The 15,544-nt window shown below is 43.7% G+C and overlaps 2 protein-coding genes across 2 annotated transcripts in view; one reads left to right on the top strand and one right to left on the bottom strand.

Moving 5' to 3' along the window:
- LOC133909239 (uncharacterized) overlaps positions 1 to 15,544 on the bottom strand; it is a 62,257-nt gene that overhangs the window by 17,938 nt on the left and 28,775 nt on the right. The gene's annotated exons all lie outside the window — the stretch shown is intronic.
- LOC133909234 (uricase-2) lies at positions 642 to 4,923 on the top strand. Its single transcript, XM_062351571.1, has 8 exons — positions 642 to 969; positions 1,064 to 1,156; positions 1,249 to 1,324; positions 2,312 to 2,421; positions 2,995 to 3,086; positions 3,426 to 3,599; positions 3,719 to 3,812; positions 4,595 to 4,923. Exons 1-8 carry the CDS (start codon positions 769 to 771, stop codon positions 4,676 to 4,678), a joined length of 924 nt encoding a protein of 307 aa, XP_062207555.1. The 5' UTR covers positions 642 to 768; the 3' UTR covers positions 4,679 to 4,923.

The following is a 15,544-nucleotide window of genomic DNA, read 5'->3' as shown; positions in this document are numbered from 1 at the left end:
AGGCTAGAGTTGCTCGACGAAACGCCTAGTCAGGGACGGGACGGAGGCATCTCAGCTTCATGTCCTGATGAAATGCGGGCAATCTTAGATGTACAGGGTACTTCACGTCAATAATGAATCCAAAAAATTAAAGCACTAAACTTTGCTGAAATTACAGAATTTCAAAATCTTACAAGCAAACTACAAGATTAATTCGCTAAAGCGGTTAGGGATCAAAACTTCAAATTTGGAGTGGACCTTAGAAGTCCTATGCAAAATCCTCTCTTACAGACATCCCACAAGTAGGCGGCGTAAGCCTAGTAATGATTTTTGTGGGTACGAACTTTACAAATTGGAGCAAGCGTGCGGCGGATGTGCCACTGGGATTTACTTTTTTGGAGTTGCCCCACCGACGTGTGGGCCAGCACTGTCATCCAGATTCTCTCCGAGCCGAGGTATCTGCTCGCTACACTATAGACCGAAACAGAGTGCAAGCGTGGAGCACGCCACTTTCGCCCGCTGTAGCCGGGCCCCGCACTCGAATCCAGATCTCGTGAAGTAATTTATGAGAGAGGCATGATACTGTAGCAACAAATATCATACATCCATCTGAGGATTCAACGGCTCACAGGGAGAAATGAGAGTCAGAGGATCCCAGTTGCCCCGCGCTCGCCTACAAAATGCATCCCGTACTCATGCCTTCGGCGCAGAGCAGCCACCGATCGCATCGCATCAGAGTCGCGCCGCATATCACACAACAGAGTCAGATCTCGGCAGTGTGCAGTGGCCATGGCCGAGCGCTTCCAGCTCCAGGGCCAGCACGGCAAGTCCGGCGTCCGCGTCTCCCGCGTCTGGGGCCGCCCCGCCGCGGCCGGCGGCGACGTCATCGTCGAGTGGAACGTCGCCGTCAGCGTCGTCTCCGACTGCCTCCCCTCCTACACCTCCAGCGACAACTCCGCCATCGTCGCCACCGATTCCATCAAGAACACCGTAAGTACCCCCTCTCTCTTTTCGCCTTCTTTCTTGCGCCAGCGGCGGCTCTTGCAGATTCTCGGCTGATTTGGTACGGCTTTTCTTTGGGCAGGTGTACGTCAAGGCGAAGGAGTGCACGGAAGTGGTGTCCATGGAGGAATTCGCGGTGATTCTTGGAAGACATTTCACCTCGTTGTATCCTCAGGTAGAGAAATTCGAGACTTGTATGCGGATTTGCCACTGTGGGGAAAAGGTGGGATTTTTATGGATATTCTCGGCGCGTTCGTGTTTGAGCAGATCTCGGAGGCTACGGTGACCATCGTGGAGCGCCCATGGGAGCGTGTATATGTAGACGGCAAACCACATTCGCATGGTGAGAAAGCTTCTGGGTTATTCTTGCTGTTTGATTGATTCTGCCGATATATTAGATGAAGAAGAGGCGTGAACGTTTGGTTAAGATAAAATGTTTCTCGACGGTAGGATACTAGGATCCGACAAACTTAGAAATTGGGACGTTTGCCTACAGATCAATACGAAGCAAGTGCTGTTAAAATGGTCCCTGACAAAACCAGACAAATATGTCCAACTTTCATGGATTCTTGGAGTCAATCCCCTATCCTCGTGTAGTCGTGTCTCATATCGAAAGCTTCACTTGCCACTTCGCATCTTTGAGTTTGGGTCAAAATACCTGTCACTCTCACCATCAATAGCTTTTCTCATTGGCACGCCCTGTCGAAATATGCCAAGGATCTGAATTCTTAACACACATAGCTCACATCATACTCATACCATGTACTTGCTGCATTTAGCATAGGGGATTTGAAAGAGCTAATGCTCAATGGACGCAAGTCGCTCACATAAATTACAAAGTTTGATCCATTTCCAACTCTTTTAAACGATTCTCTTTGCTATAATGCTGTTCCGTAACACTAAATATAAGAATATTTTATTTTAAAAAAATAATTTTCAGTTTCCAAATGTGTTACAGACTAAGTAAAAGTGACCTGTTAGCCTCGGGCCCATATCAGGAATCCAGGATCTCACCTATACCACGATTCTTTCCAAGTTGAATCCACTAGGAGTTGTACAATGGAATAAAGAGTGACGTGGACAGTTTTGTTCATCTAATTCAAGAATCAATTTTATTTTAGTATATAGCTGAATGACATTTATTCATGGTGACCACATCTTTTTAGCTTTGAATGCCAAATTTTACATAAGGTTCAAGAGAACACTTAAACATAAAATGCCATCGGAAGGGAGAGATGTCCCTTCCGACTATTTTGTACAAGAGATCACTTATATATGAATTTTTCCAAAGTTACCTGATAGCTCGACATAATGTACTACTGCTTCATAGGGTTCAAAGTTGGTGTTGAGAAGCACAGCACAGAGGTCATTGTGAAAAAATCTGGAAGCCTGGTTATAAATTCTGGAATCCAAGGATACTCGCTGCTAAAGACAACACAGGTATTTTTTTTCAACTTCTTTTTCGTGGTCCTCAGGCCATCATTCCCATTTAAATGCTACACCATGTTATCTTCTACTCTTTGTCTCTGTTTGAGCTCGCCTAGTTTTGTATAAACCAGTGTGCTAGTGTGTCCTAGCTGCAGAAGTTTGGGATTATGATGTGATTTAGACCGATATTAGCCAGTGTTTCCTTGGGACAAGGCTCTAGTCAAGCGGCAGACCAGCACCTAGCACCTAATCGGCAGGATAAATTGGTAAGGCAGGATGTTGTCTCCTAGGGAAGCACTGATTGGTGCATCAATCGCAGACTGGCCCTATATAGGAAGAAATGTGTAGTTTTACCTGATAATATATACTCATGAAATGGTCCTTGCAGAAGATTCTTGAATTAGATGGAGGTTATAAGCTCTGTGGTGATTGCAGGGATTTAATACAATTGTTGCAGACCGGCACTTTGTTAGCTGAAGTTTCACCCAAAACAAAAGTCTTAAATCAACTAGATCTGTTTTTCTTCAGTTTTACAGAAATAGGCTGCAAATAGTAGACGCTAAACTTTTGACTACTTTGTCTCAGTCTGGGTTTGAAGGGTTTGTGAGGGATCGCTATACACTTCTTTCAGATACAAGAGAAAGGATAGTAGCAACAGAAGTAACTGCTTGGTGGAGGTGTGATTCTCTTTCCTTCTCCCTGAGAAATTCCATTGCCCTCTATATTCATAATTTTCCACAGTTTTAGTACTTAACCTTCATCAATAATTATGAATATTCAAGAACAGAAAAATAAGTCGGTTCTCAGATTGTCTTTAACTATTTCAGTCGTTGCCTTTACATACAGTTGAGAAACACTGCTGTTACAAGTTTCTTGGACAAGCCATTACTGTAGATTATATTTTTGCTATTACCTTTTGCTTTAGGGAATTCTTGCAAAATGGCAAGAATGAGGTAGGGCCTATCCAGTTATTTATCACAGTGCTTGGCTTCCACCCTTTTTTCTTTTGTATACAGGTATCCTTTTGAACATGTTTCCCAGCTCCCATCAAAGCCGTTCTGCTTTACCCAAAGATACCAGGATGTAAAGAGGGTTCTGGCAGAAACATTCTTTGGTCCTCCTGATGTCGGGGTGTATAGTCCATCAGTACAGAATACACTATACCTCATGGCCAAAGAAGTTCTTACCAGGTAGTAGCTTTGATTTGGTCATTGCCTGTATGTAATTTTTCTAATTACGTTTGAGTGCTTTTCTGTATGTATACTTCTCTTTTTATGAGTGACACTGAATATATATGCACATTTTAAAGGTTCCCAGACATATCATCAATTCAGCTTAGAATGCCCAATCTTCATTTTCTTCCTGTCAACTTGTCGAGCAAAGAAAATTCAGGGTTGGTGAAGGTAAGAGGGATATGAACTGTATACTATATGGCTTTTTGTTGTTTTCTCCTTGCTTATATTTTCTTCTTATGGATAGTATTGCATTTTCCCTTCAGTTAAAATGCATCCTGACAGTTGTAATTCAAATACACTCTTGAGGTCTATTTAGGTAGAGAAGCGTTGGAGCCCCCATACCCTAATTAGCTAAATAAAAAAGATTCAGATAAAAATGGAATTCGTTGCTTTGTTTCCTGACTTCAATGGAAGTAATTGTTGGGGATTTCTTCCCAACATGGGAGAGAATAGAGTGATTCTCAAATGAGCTTCAGAGCTTCAGAGCTCATGACCCCTTTAGAGTCTTGTATACATGGATGGGGAGGGGATAAATTTCCTTTTTTGCTCTCAGTGGGGTACATGATTTACATCACATGCCATTGTTTGGATCGGCCCGATGCTTTACATAGGCTTATTCCTAGGTTGTTTGGGCTATCCCTAACAGTAATGGCACTCAAAATGATGGATTTATTTCACGATGAAAATTTTCATTTCGAATAACTCTCTTTTCTTAGTGAAAAGGGATTTCTCTTAACTGATTTATGCTGCTGTAGTCCATATAACTGTGCTGGGTTCCTGGATTGAGTGAATACTTGCAGAGACTGCCATATTGTCTGCCCACATCAATTTTTAATAATGTTTCTGCAAGCACACAAGTTCACGAAAGAGACGTCGGGCGTTCCAACTTAAAATGCTTCAGAGCTTTCATATCTTATCTGATTAAACTGAAATATATATGTGTTTAACAGTTTGCTGATGATGTGTACTTGCCGACGGATGAGCCGCACGGAACTATTGAAGCAACTCTGAGCCGCCCCATGTCAAAGCTGTAATCTAGTGATCAGGCTGGTACGAATTGCGAAACTCCTGTTTCGTTTCTTCAGCGCTCCCAGGCTGGTACGAATTATGAACAATAAGCTGTAGAAAGAAAGAAAAAACTATCGTAACCCCTATGCTAGGGGGTAATAAAGTGAATAGTCTTGCATGTGTTCAGCAAGCCAAGTTCCATCATTGTAAATCTGTACATTTCTTCATGTATGAAACTTGTAACCCCTGAAAGCTTGCTCTTTTTCATGTATGAATTATGCCATTACATTATATGGACCATGGATATATTGGCCTGTGACCGCTCGCTTCTGGGATATTGGGTCACCTCTTCTTCTAGTCCATCTTTCTTTCGTGCTACATCGATCCTCTTGCTCTGGAGCTGGAGTCCTGTACAACTTGCAAGCAGTCAAGAGTAGACAAAAGTAGGAAAGCGACGCTGACTAGCTCGTCATCGTTGTTCACTCGTTCTCCCACACGGTTCGTCGCTTGGATTTGTTGGGCCAGAAGTGGGAGCCATCTGCTTGCGCAGCTATTCTCCGGCCGTCGGACCCTCGGACCTGCTGTGCGAGCTGCGTGATTGAGAGCATGTGTGCACACGGAAACAGAACATGCCTGCACGCTACTGCTGCGCAGAGTGTGGTTTCCTCACATGCTACAGCCCTGCCGATGTCACCAACGCGCACAGAAAACTCCGGCCAAGTAACCAACACCCTGGGGTCAATGGATCGGCGATTGCACTCGCCGATACGCTAAAAGTTTGCGCCGAAAGCCGTCGCTTGGTCACTACTCGACTCTCGAGCCATGGACCACAGCACAGAACCGCACGCACGTTCCTTGGCGCTCCACGGTCCACGCATTATCGAGGGCCCAATCATGAGCGCCAACATTCTTCGTCGCCGCCGCCGCCGCCGCCGCCTCGCTTCTCCCGTCCGCCTTCCGTCTCCCGGACTCGATTTTTCACGACGAGGACTCGCGACCAGCAGCGTCGTTTGGATGGATCGGACAAAGCTGTGTGATACTGATAAGTCGACGAGACGAGGCGCTGTTTCTGCAGATCTTGGCGCGCGGCGCGGCCAGGCGTCCGTCCATCCTGGCATCGGCCCGGGCCCCGGCCGTGGCACATGGCGCCCACGCACACCGCAGCCTGGCGCCAGCGGGTTTCCGCTGTGAGGTCTGGCGCTACGTTGGCTCGCTGCTCGTATCCGTCTCGGCGCTGGGGGCACATGGCGGAGATGCTCCTCTGATCAGCTCGCCAGCTCGGCTAGCTGGACCAACAACGCTTGACCAGGCGCCTGCGTCCCCTAGCTACTACTGCTGGTAAAGTAGTACTGCTCCGTACCACCACAAGTTGCGAACCGTTCGTTCCTCCTCACTCCACTAGTGGTCAACTCAGTCCATGCGCTTGGCACCGGTACACAACCAAGAAGAAAAGATCGCAAGGGAGGCGATGTGGTGACAACGAACGATACAGATAATAGCTTAGCGCGCAGAAAAAATGAGTCGAATAGTAATAAGCTGCTAAGCTGATTCGAGGCGGCACATCTGAATTAACCATTTTTTGCGAAGCGAACGAAAGTCTTTCCCACGTGAAGACGCGGGGTTTGAATGGCCAGCAGGAGTTGAACGTGTGCCTAGGCGAATTTAGTGATTGCTTTCTCGTCTCTTTTCTTTAGTAGTTAGGGGCTAAGAGTTATGACGACGATTATTTGGCATGCATCGACCGTCAATTAGAAGCCCTTTTTTTTTTATATGAAACAACCTCGCTGGCTCAGTTACTTGTTAGTTCGTATAGTTGGGTACCTTTGCAGTCATTTTTATACACCTAGCGTGGCACACGGTGCGAACTCCGTTTGGATGCATGTCTATACTCTATCCTTTACATAGCTCTGTTGGTGGTTGCACCATCCTTCTCCCACCTCATGCTTAAAAGGGGGTTAACCATTTCTTAGATATCAAAATGGCAACCTCCTTTATTTATCCAAGAATAAAGGAAAAGGGAAGGGGAAGACTTGGGCATCTTGCTTTTCTCTTGACGCCAATGGTACACCTACCTTGGGACAGCGTTCGTTCGTGCAAGTATTCAATTCTATCATCAACTAGTGGCAATGCAAATCGATGATTCTCGCCCCCCCCCCCCCCCCCCCTCAAAAAGAAGAAGAAGAAGAAGCAGCAGCAGCAAATCAATGGATATGAACGACATGTAGGAGAGGAACTACATGTGCTATCAATAAAGCAGAATATGCACCTAAAATAAGCTTGGTTCTTGATAATGGCGATATGGGAAAGCTAAAAGCTTACTACCTTATGAAAATGGTTAGTTTTTTCTGTTGGCACTGTGGTGTTTAGTTGCTATATATAACTCCATTATTAGTTGGTCGTGCTAGAGATATGGCCAAGGTCCATCCTGATCGCTGCAATAATACGAGTTCGATGGCAAGTACGTACTAACTATATATATGATCATATCGTATGCTTGAGTACTGCACGCGTTTGCGATTAAATGGCTGCACTTTTTGGTTTGGGGCAAAAAGAACTGAATTAAACTTATGGTGTTCGATCGGAGGCCTATGCGTCATGGACGGCATGATGGCCCTGAGGACTTGAAAGTTGTAACTTTTTTGAAGTCATAGTTGAGTCTTCTTCATTCAACCCTGCTGAAGCTTAGCACAATACTCATGGACACCGTTTTGTGCTCCTTGTCCTTGCTACGCTCCTCCCTCCCGCCCCCTTTTTTTTAGAGCAGCTACACTCCTCACCTAGATAGGGGCATCGATCAGTAGTTACGTACACTGTTGATGACTTATTAGGTTATTGTGTTGTAGCAGTACCTATCATGGTCCACATCATGGCATTAAGCTGTGGTTTTCGGTGAGCAGCAATTGAGTGGTACATGGCAATGCTCACTGGCGGAGCCAGGGCACCCCTCCTATCCAAAAATACTATTAATAATAGTTATAATAAATAGTAATTTACTATAGTTATGATGAACAGTAAATACACAAACACCCCCTCATATATGTGTTGGCTTCACCCATGGCAATGCTTCTGCATTTTGACAAGTGAAGCTAACTTCTTTTGTAATTTTTTGACGAGCAGCAAGTGAAAGCTAACCTAGGAGCTCAAATCTGCTAAGACTACCCCCAACCATATTCCATTCATTTCGTTCCCTTTTCCGTTCCCATTCCCTTTATTTCCTCTCATCTCCAACAGCTTCCCTTCGAGGGGAATCGCGAAGGGAACGGAGAGAGAATCCCGTCCTGAAGGGAATGACCCTGGGAATCCCGTCGTGAAGGGAACCGTGAAGGGAAACCGTTGGGAGCGCTGAAGGGAACGGGAATTCCTTCACGACGGGAATCTGGACCACGAAGGGAACCTGTTGGGTTTGGTCTAACTGTCTCATGGATGCGGCTCTGTAGTCTATACTGTACTGGAGGCACCATATCGGATGCTTGCCCATCTTAAACTTAGTTTGATGATAGCTTGTCAGAGTTGGCACGTGTGTTTATGACACAACTGCAGATGCTGTAGTTCTGCACTGCATATGGGCCCTGGGGAACAGCTCCTTTGATTTACTAAGCAAAGTCAGAGAGTGATTAGTACTGTGACTTTGCTTGGATTGGAAATGAACTATCCAGATTAGTGCTACAATATCATTACAATATTCATGTATAGTAAAACAGTGCACGAGCTATAGCATTTCACTGCAAATTATTGTTCATGCTCTCACAAATTAATGTTCATAGTACTGTTCATCTCTGCCTTTGCTTAGCAACATCAGAGGAGCCGATTCCAACCCTAGTAATTACCAGGTGTCTATGTGTGTAGAGCTGTTGGTTCCTCTGTCTTAGTTGTAAGAGCAAGTAATCGTATCGACCGCCATGTCATCTTGCTAGATGAGGCGGAGGAGAGAGGAAAGGAGAAAAACGAGACCTTGTCGCTCCTACTAATCGGCTTGTGAGATGGGATCTAAAGTGTATACATCCAAGGGAGGTCGCATTATGTATATATAGGCACATATAGATAAGATTACAATGTTTACATCTTGGACGTCAAGGAACCTGAGCAATATGGGCAATGTCGCTACTTCTATCTATAAACAATAATTTTATCTATAGAATACAACACGTTTGGTAGAATATCTTAACAGGCCCCCTCAATCACAACTTACACAAGTTGAGATTGATCTTGAAGTAATTCATCTTGTTTCCTGTCAATGCTTTCATAAAGCCATCGACCACTTGATCTCTTGAAGATATAAATCGAATATCTAGAAGTTTATGTGTTACTCTTTCTCTGACAAAGTGATAATCCACTTCAATATACTTAGTTCTTGTATGAAATACTAGGTTGGCAAAAAGATAAGTAGCATCAATGTTATCACACCAAAGAATCGCTACTTTCGGCTGAGCCACACAAAGCTCCTTGAGCAAAGTTTGCACCCAAATGATCTCAGTTGTAGCATTGGCTAATGCCTTATACTTTGCTTCAGTGCTTGATCTGGAGATTATTGCTTGTTTGCGTGCACTCCAAGACACAAGATTAAAACACAAGAACACAACGGAAGCCTCATGTAGACATTCTATCATCAGAACATCGTGCCCAATCAGCATCTGAAAAAGCACTAACCAATGTTGATGTTGATTTCTTAATCTTCAACCTAGAATCAAGAGTACCACTAAGATATCTCAAAATTCTTTTGACCGCTATCCAATGTATATCATCAGAATTGATCCTGCCCATTGTATTTCTCACGAGTCGCAAGCTTCTCAAGCTCAGTAGTGATGTGATCTGTTGCTCCAGTATTTGTGTACCAGTTAGTATTGACACCATATGACGTGACAACAGTTGTTGCTGACTTCTGGAATGATGCATCTTCTCCGGAAAAGGGATGATCAAACCTCTTCCAACAACTATGGACCGTGTGCCGCTCCTTGGAACAAAGTTGACAGAGGGGGCTTGGTCCATCTCCTCGTCCACGGTCACCATGCCCCCTACCTTCACCGCAGCCATGACCACGACCACGGCCACGACCTCCGCGTGCTGCAACATTGGTCGATGAATGGAAGTGACTCCCATCGGCCTCAAGGTTCAAGTGGGCCTCATACAAAAGGAGTTGCACATAAAGATCACTCAAGGAAATCTCATCCTTGCTGGTCACACTTTAGACAAATGCATTGTAGTCAACATCCAACCCTGCAAGGATATACAATACAATTTCATTGTTGTTAAGTTTTTTTTTTCAGCCATTGCCATCTCATTTGAGAGACTTTACATCTTGGTGAAGTAGGTAGCTGGCGTTGCATCACCCTTTTGCTCCCTAGAGAGCTGGGAGCGGATTTGCACAATTCATGACTTTGGCAGCAATGAATACATCTTACCGATCGCCTTCCAAACTACAGCAATAGTTTCAAGATGTGCCACTACACCAAAACCTCCCATGACACAAAGGAGAGGAGATACCCGAGGACCTGTTGATCCTTGGCAATCCATTGTGCGTATGCCGGATTGTCAGCCTCCTTTGTGGTCTTGTTCTCCTTCGCAATGGTGACTGTTTTAGCCGGGATTGTTTTAGATCCGTCCAAGTAGCCAGTCAGCTACGCTCCTCAAACTGCTGGCATGACTTGAGCTCTCCAAACTAGGAAATTACCTCGGGTTAGCTTCTCCGACATAGGGTGGCCAAAAGATGATGCACCGAGGATGGAACTTGATGATGACAACGCCATGTGATCCTAGACGTGCTTGGAGAAGGTGGCTCTGATGCCATGTGAGATGGGATCTGAAACGTATACATCTAAGGGAGGCCATATTATGTATATATAGGCACATACAGATAAGATTACAATGTGTACATCTTAAACGTCAAACCTGAGCGATCTCGGCAATACCGCTACTTCTATATGTAAACAACAATTCTATCTATAGAATACAACATCTATGGTAGAATATCTTAACATGACGTATATCCCATGACGAGCCAAGCTTGTTGTAATATCACGCGATTTGTGGGATCGCCTAATCAAGCCGGTGGCGCAGCCGCACGCAGGTACGACACGCGGAGCTCAGGCCAGCGAGCTCGGTCGCACGTAGGAACTCTCTGGCGATGTCCTAGCCTCGTTGTCCAGCGGCATGCATGACATATTCCTCCTAAATTTGCGCATAGTAGCATCAATATCACCGTTAGTCTGTTACCTAGCCATGGCTAAGCTTCTCCATGCCCATCTTTCTTTTGCAAGTGAAAAACTGCAAGAAAATAGACAGGGATGAAATCTGTTAGGAAAAATGAACCAAGAACTGGGAAGCATATGAGATGTGAGGAGACTGTGTGAATAGTACAAGCATAAAAGATAAATCTTCCACTGCTTTTTCCAAAAACAGAATTGATGTACCCGATCCATCAACAAAACCCAAATATTTCAGTCCCTAATCAACTCAGATTATCTGAATGGAGCCCACCTTTTCCTTTTCCTCTCTCAATTAGAACCTGCGCTACCTTCCACGAGAGAGACGGAATTTGTGGAGCAGAGAAGATGAGCAGCTCCTTAACTTTCTCCTTAAATGGGTTAAGCTGCGAACCTCACAAATAATTGGATGGAGTTGGAGGTGATTTGGAGATTGACTTGTGCGGCGGAGGTAATCACGGCCGCAACGACCTCGGGGGAGTTGGAGGCGAGTTCTAGGCAGCTGCGAGCTCCATGGTGGGGTGTGTTGATGTGGAAGAGAGGGGGAATCAGGATCCTCTAACTTCACATCAAACAGAGTTAGTGACTTAAAAACCGTTTAAGCCATTCTATCTTAAATAGATATAGATAATTTGATGCTACAATGTTTTTGTGACCAACACACCATGCGATGTAAACCGTGAACTCTGGTATTGTGCAAACATTGTTTCACCTGTAAACCTATTGTACCACGCATCATAATCATTGTTACCCTCCGACTACACCAGTGAGAGAGGGGGCGATGGGTGGGGTGGGAAGTAGGGCCCATGAAATAATCGAATAGTTGTTGATGGGAGTTGTGTAGAGACAAATTATTATAGGTGTTTATATGTAAAAGTATCTATTGTTGATGTGGCTGATGTTCTAGACAATGGTTATTGAACTTGCTCTACGGGTGCCGCTGCCATTCAATGGAGCTCAATCAGCTCATCACACCCTCAACCCTGGGAAGCACACAGTGTCCACTGGAGCCCCTGATCTGCAGCCTATGCTCAACAACAGTACCAATGTTCATGACACACTCTTGTATAGTGTTCTTCGTGCACTTCGGCACTTGTTGTTGCATTTTTCTCGAGGTCCGTTGTAGCCTCAGCGTGGTGTCGTTGAGTGGTCACTATTGAGGGGAGCCGCGATGGAGTGGACAATAGTTGCCATCAAGAAGAATGGTCCCTCTCTATCTAACCGTTCAATCTCACCCTAAGAAATAAGGACATTGATTTCTCTAAGAAAGATCGTAACCTAAAAGAGTAGGAGTACTAAGGGCATGTTTGGTTGGTAACTAAACATGCCACAGCTAAGGTTAGGCATGAGCCACAATTATGCCATGCCTAACTTGCTGGAGAATTTAGGTTGTTTGATTGGTTACCAAGAATTACCTAACTTTTGGCAAATTGAATAAGGGCAGTGTTTGGATTATTACCATAAGACTTGCCACATATTCGGCAAAAGTTTATAGGCATTGTTTGGTTTGTGACCAAACTTTGATACAATCACCCTTAGGTATGAAGTGGTGAGGTTACCGAACTGCCTCACAATATTCGCACGTGGACTTCAGGCCAGTGTTAACGCGCTGGGATCAACCACCATTGTTCTCACATCTAACAATGTTATGGATGAAAATTCTTTCAGTAATCCAAACAAGGTTACCACTTCCTTTTCTTCCTCATGTCTAAATGGCCATATCAGTTAATTGTGTCATAATATTTAAATAGTTATGTTGGATACACGTTCCATGGACTCCCATAATCTGCTCAAGAGAGGCAAAGAAAAGGATCACATTGGAGTTTTTTTGCGACTCTGCTGATCTGCTTCATGCCAATATTTTTTGGAACGGTGACACTAGTGTGTTTCTTCTCTCAGCCCGCGTGCGTGGCCAAACAGTGGCGCTAGATTTCAGCGTCACGACTATGGCAAAAAATTCTTCGGCAAAGCTATTGACTGGTGCCTAACTTCTTGAGGCATCATAGAGTTTAGAAGTAAAATAAACGGTAGGCTAAACTAGTGTGGCACTACTAACCTGAAGTGTGATATGTTGGGGCTTCAATCCAAACATCCCCTAAGACTGTGCGTGAAGCGAAGCAATTGAATAGATCAACTCTGCATTGTGAAAGGCAGACATACCTGATTTCATACTAGTATGCTACATTTGAACGAGTAGTAATAATTTAGCTACCACGTTGATTTTATTTTATTTTTCCCAAAGAGAATAGGGTGTGTAGCGAAAATAGCTCTATTAGGTCATGATTGTGATTTTAGTTATTAATGATAACATAGTCAATGTGACTAACATGTTTGTCAAATATATGCTTTAGTAGGTCTCATGGATGCAACAAAAGAGAAGTCACAGAAGCCGGAACAAAGAGAGGAATGAATTGGACTTGTTCCATAAATTTTGATGTGATCAAATAGGATGGATTTCTGTATAATCTTATAGAGCTCTTCACAAGCTTTCCATAGAGCCAAAGATAATCAAAATCGGAGTTCGTAGCGAAAAATTATGCCCAAAATACATAACGTTGTTCTGCTGAAATTTGTCTGACCGGTTAGTCCGGTACTCACATAAAAATTAGTCTGGTGTTACATAGGATAATCCGGTGAGAACAATGAAAAATAGTCTGATGTTTACAGAAAATTTGAAGTAGAATCTTTTACCTCACCGGATAATCCGGTGTTCACAAAATAAACACATTGGACTATTATTTCCATAGAGTATCAAAATGAACATATACACATAGGATAATTCGGTGTATTTGTCTGGTGTTCAGTAAGTTATCACAGGATAATCCGGTGTTCACAGAGGCTTGAGTGGGGTTTCAACAGCTAGTTTGTGAGAGTGTACTCACCGAATGATCCGGTGTTAGTACCACTGTTCTCACCGGATCATTCAGTGTTAACAGCTTTTTAGAGTTGTTAGGTTAACGACTAGTGCGTGAGTTTAAGGCTATAAATACCCCTCTATTCAGTCATTTGAGTGTACTGAAGTTCAGAGAAGTTCATATACACCTGAGAAGACATCCAAGCCACCAAAGTGCTCAAAGTGATTATCCAAGGTGATTAAGCACAAGATTGTGAGTGATTAGTTCTTATAAGCCTAGAGAGTGAGTTGCTAGGTGATTGATGCCTAGAGAGTGGATCAAGGAGTGATCCAACAGTGTACCTCTTGGTACGCTGGTACCTTAGAGTCTTGGTGACTTGCGCGGTAAGCTTGTTGACCCTCTGACTTGGTGTGGAGTGGCGGTAAGGCAATTGTGCAGGGACGTAGAGACCCTTGCCTTTGTGGCTTAAGCTCCGAAGTAATCACGATGACGAGGAATTGGAAGAGAGACTAGTGGTGAGATCTTACCTTGGTGATTTGGTAGCTCATCTGAGTGGAGGTCTTATCTTTGTGACTTAGTGGCTCAAAGGCCGTGATCAGGAATATATCTTTTATGGAGCTCCAATATGGATTAGAAGTGGCATTCATGCTATCGATATCATAGAATTTTTTTTATACCAAGTTTACTCTCTCTACCTTATTTACGTTTCCGTATTTACTTACTTGCAATTTACCTTCTTAGATAGATTACAAACGCTTTGATCGATAGAGTAGACACACTAGATAAATCTCGAACATATTTAGATAGAAATTGATATATGCTTATCTTATATTATTTTTGAGTCAAAATAATTTTAAATGTATTAATTCATCTCTTTTTATAACGTCACCGATCCCAAAAGGGTGTCAGTGTAAGCCAAGTTCCTGATTTGAAAAACGCTGCTGTTGCTGCGGTTGGTTCAGCCATCACATTGCTTGGTCGGAGCGCTGCAACCATCTATGACAATTCATGATTGGTGTGCGTGTTTAATTTGTGCCCGGCAAACCCAAGACGGTTAGTTCTGTTAATCGATGTGAATAAAAATGCAAGAACTCTAACTGGATTTTCATCAGATATTCGGATTCAAGTTGAACCGTTGACTATCAAAGGTCACAGTCGGTACCTGAGCTATAGGGTTCACTGGAGCTGAAAGCCTGAAACCCCTCCTGATGAAGCAATGTGCTGGCTCTGCCGACAAACCTGTACTAGCGGTATGTATGAGCATCTGATTTGACTTACTCCAACCAAAATTTCAGATCGTGTAACTACTCACGGCCAAGCAGAGTAACTATTGTGGCCAAAGTAGAGCGCACATCGGTAATGTTCACTCCCGTCACAGGTGGGCGCCGTATTAAACATTGAGAATACAATTTTAACTGCCAATATATAGTGTGATATATTTTTAGAACCTAATAGAACTAAACTATAAATCGTTAAGTGCTTGAGGGAAATATATTCATACTTGTATCATTTTCCATGTGCCTAATCTAAGTATTTGTAGAAATGTTTACAGCCAAAATTATTATAATACGTTCGAATAATAAACATAACTTTTCTACTGGGGTACTAGGGCGGACCCAGCCATTCGTCATTAGCACCAAGGGACGTTGATCCATCACCTCACCAACTTACAACCTTTAAAATTATTAGGCAGGCTCTCTTTTTGCTGGATTAGAATTAGGTTGTCCATGTTGCCTTTTTGGAGCACTAATCCCTAAAGCAATGTAGCAGTACCTCAAGTTTGGCTGGTCATTGAACTGTTGCACATATCCAAAAGTTGAGATTTGGTTTACTGCTG

This window comes from Phragmites australis, chromosome 2, assembly GCF_958298935.1.
Source record: "Phragmites australis chromosome 2, lpPhrAust1.1, whole genome shotgun sequence".
Classification (NCBI taxonomy): Eukaryota; Viridiplantae; Streptophyta; class Magnoliopsida; order Poales; family Poaceae; genus Phragmites; species Phragmites australis.
Note: the sequence above shows the minus strand (reverse complement) of the source record. Positions and strands in the feature narration are given on the sequence as shown.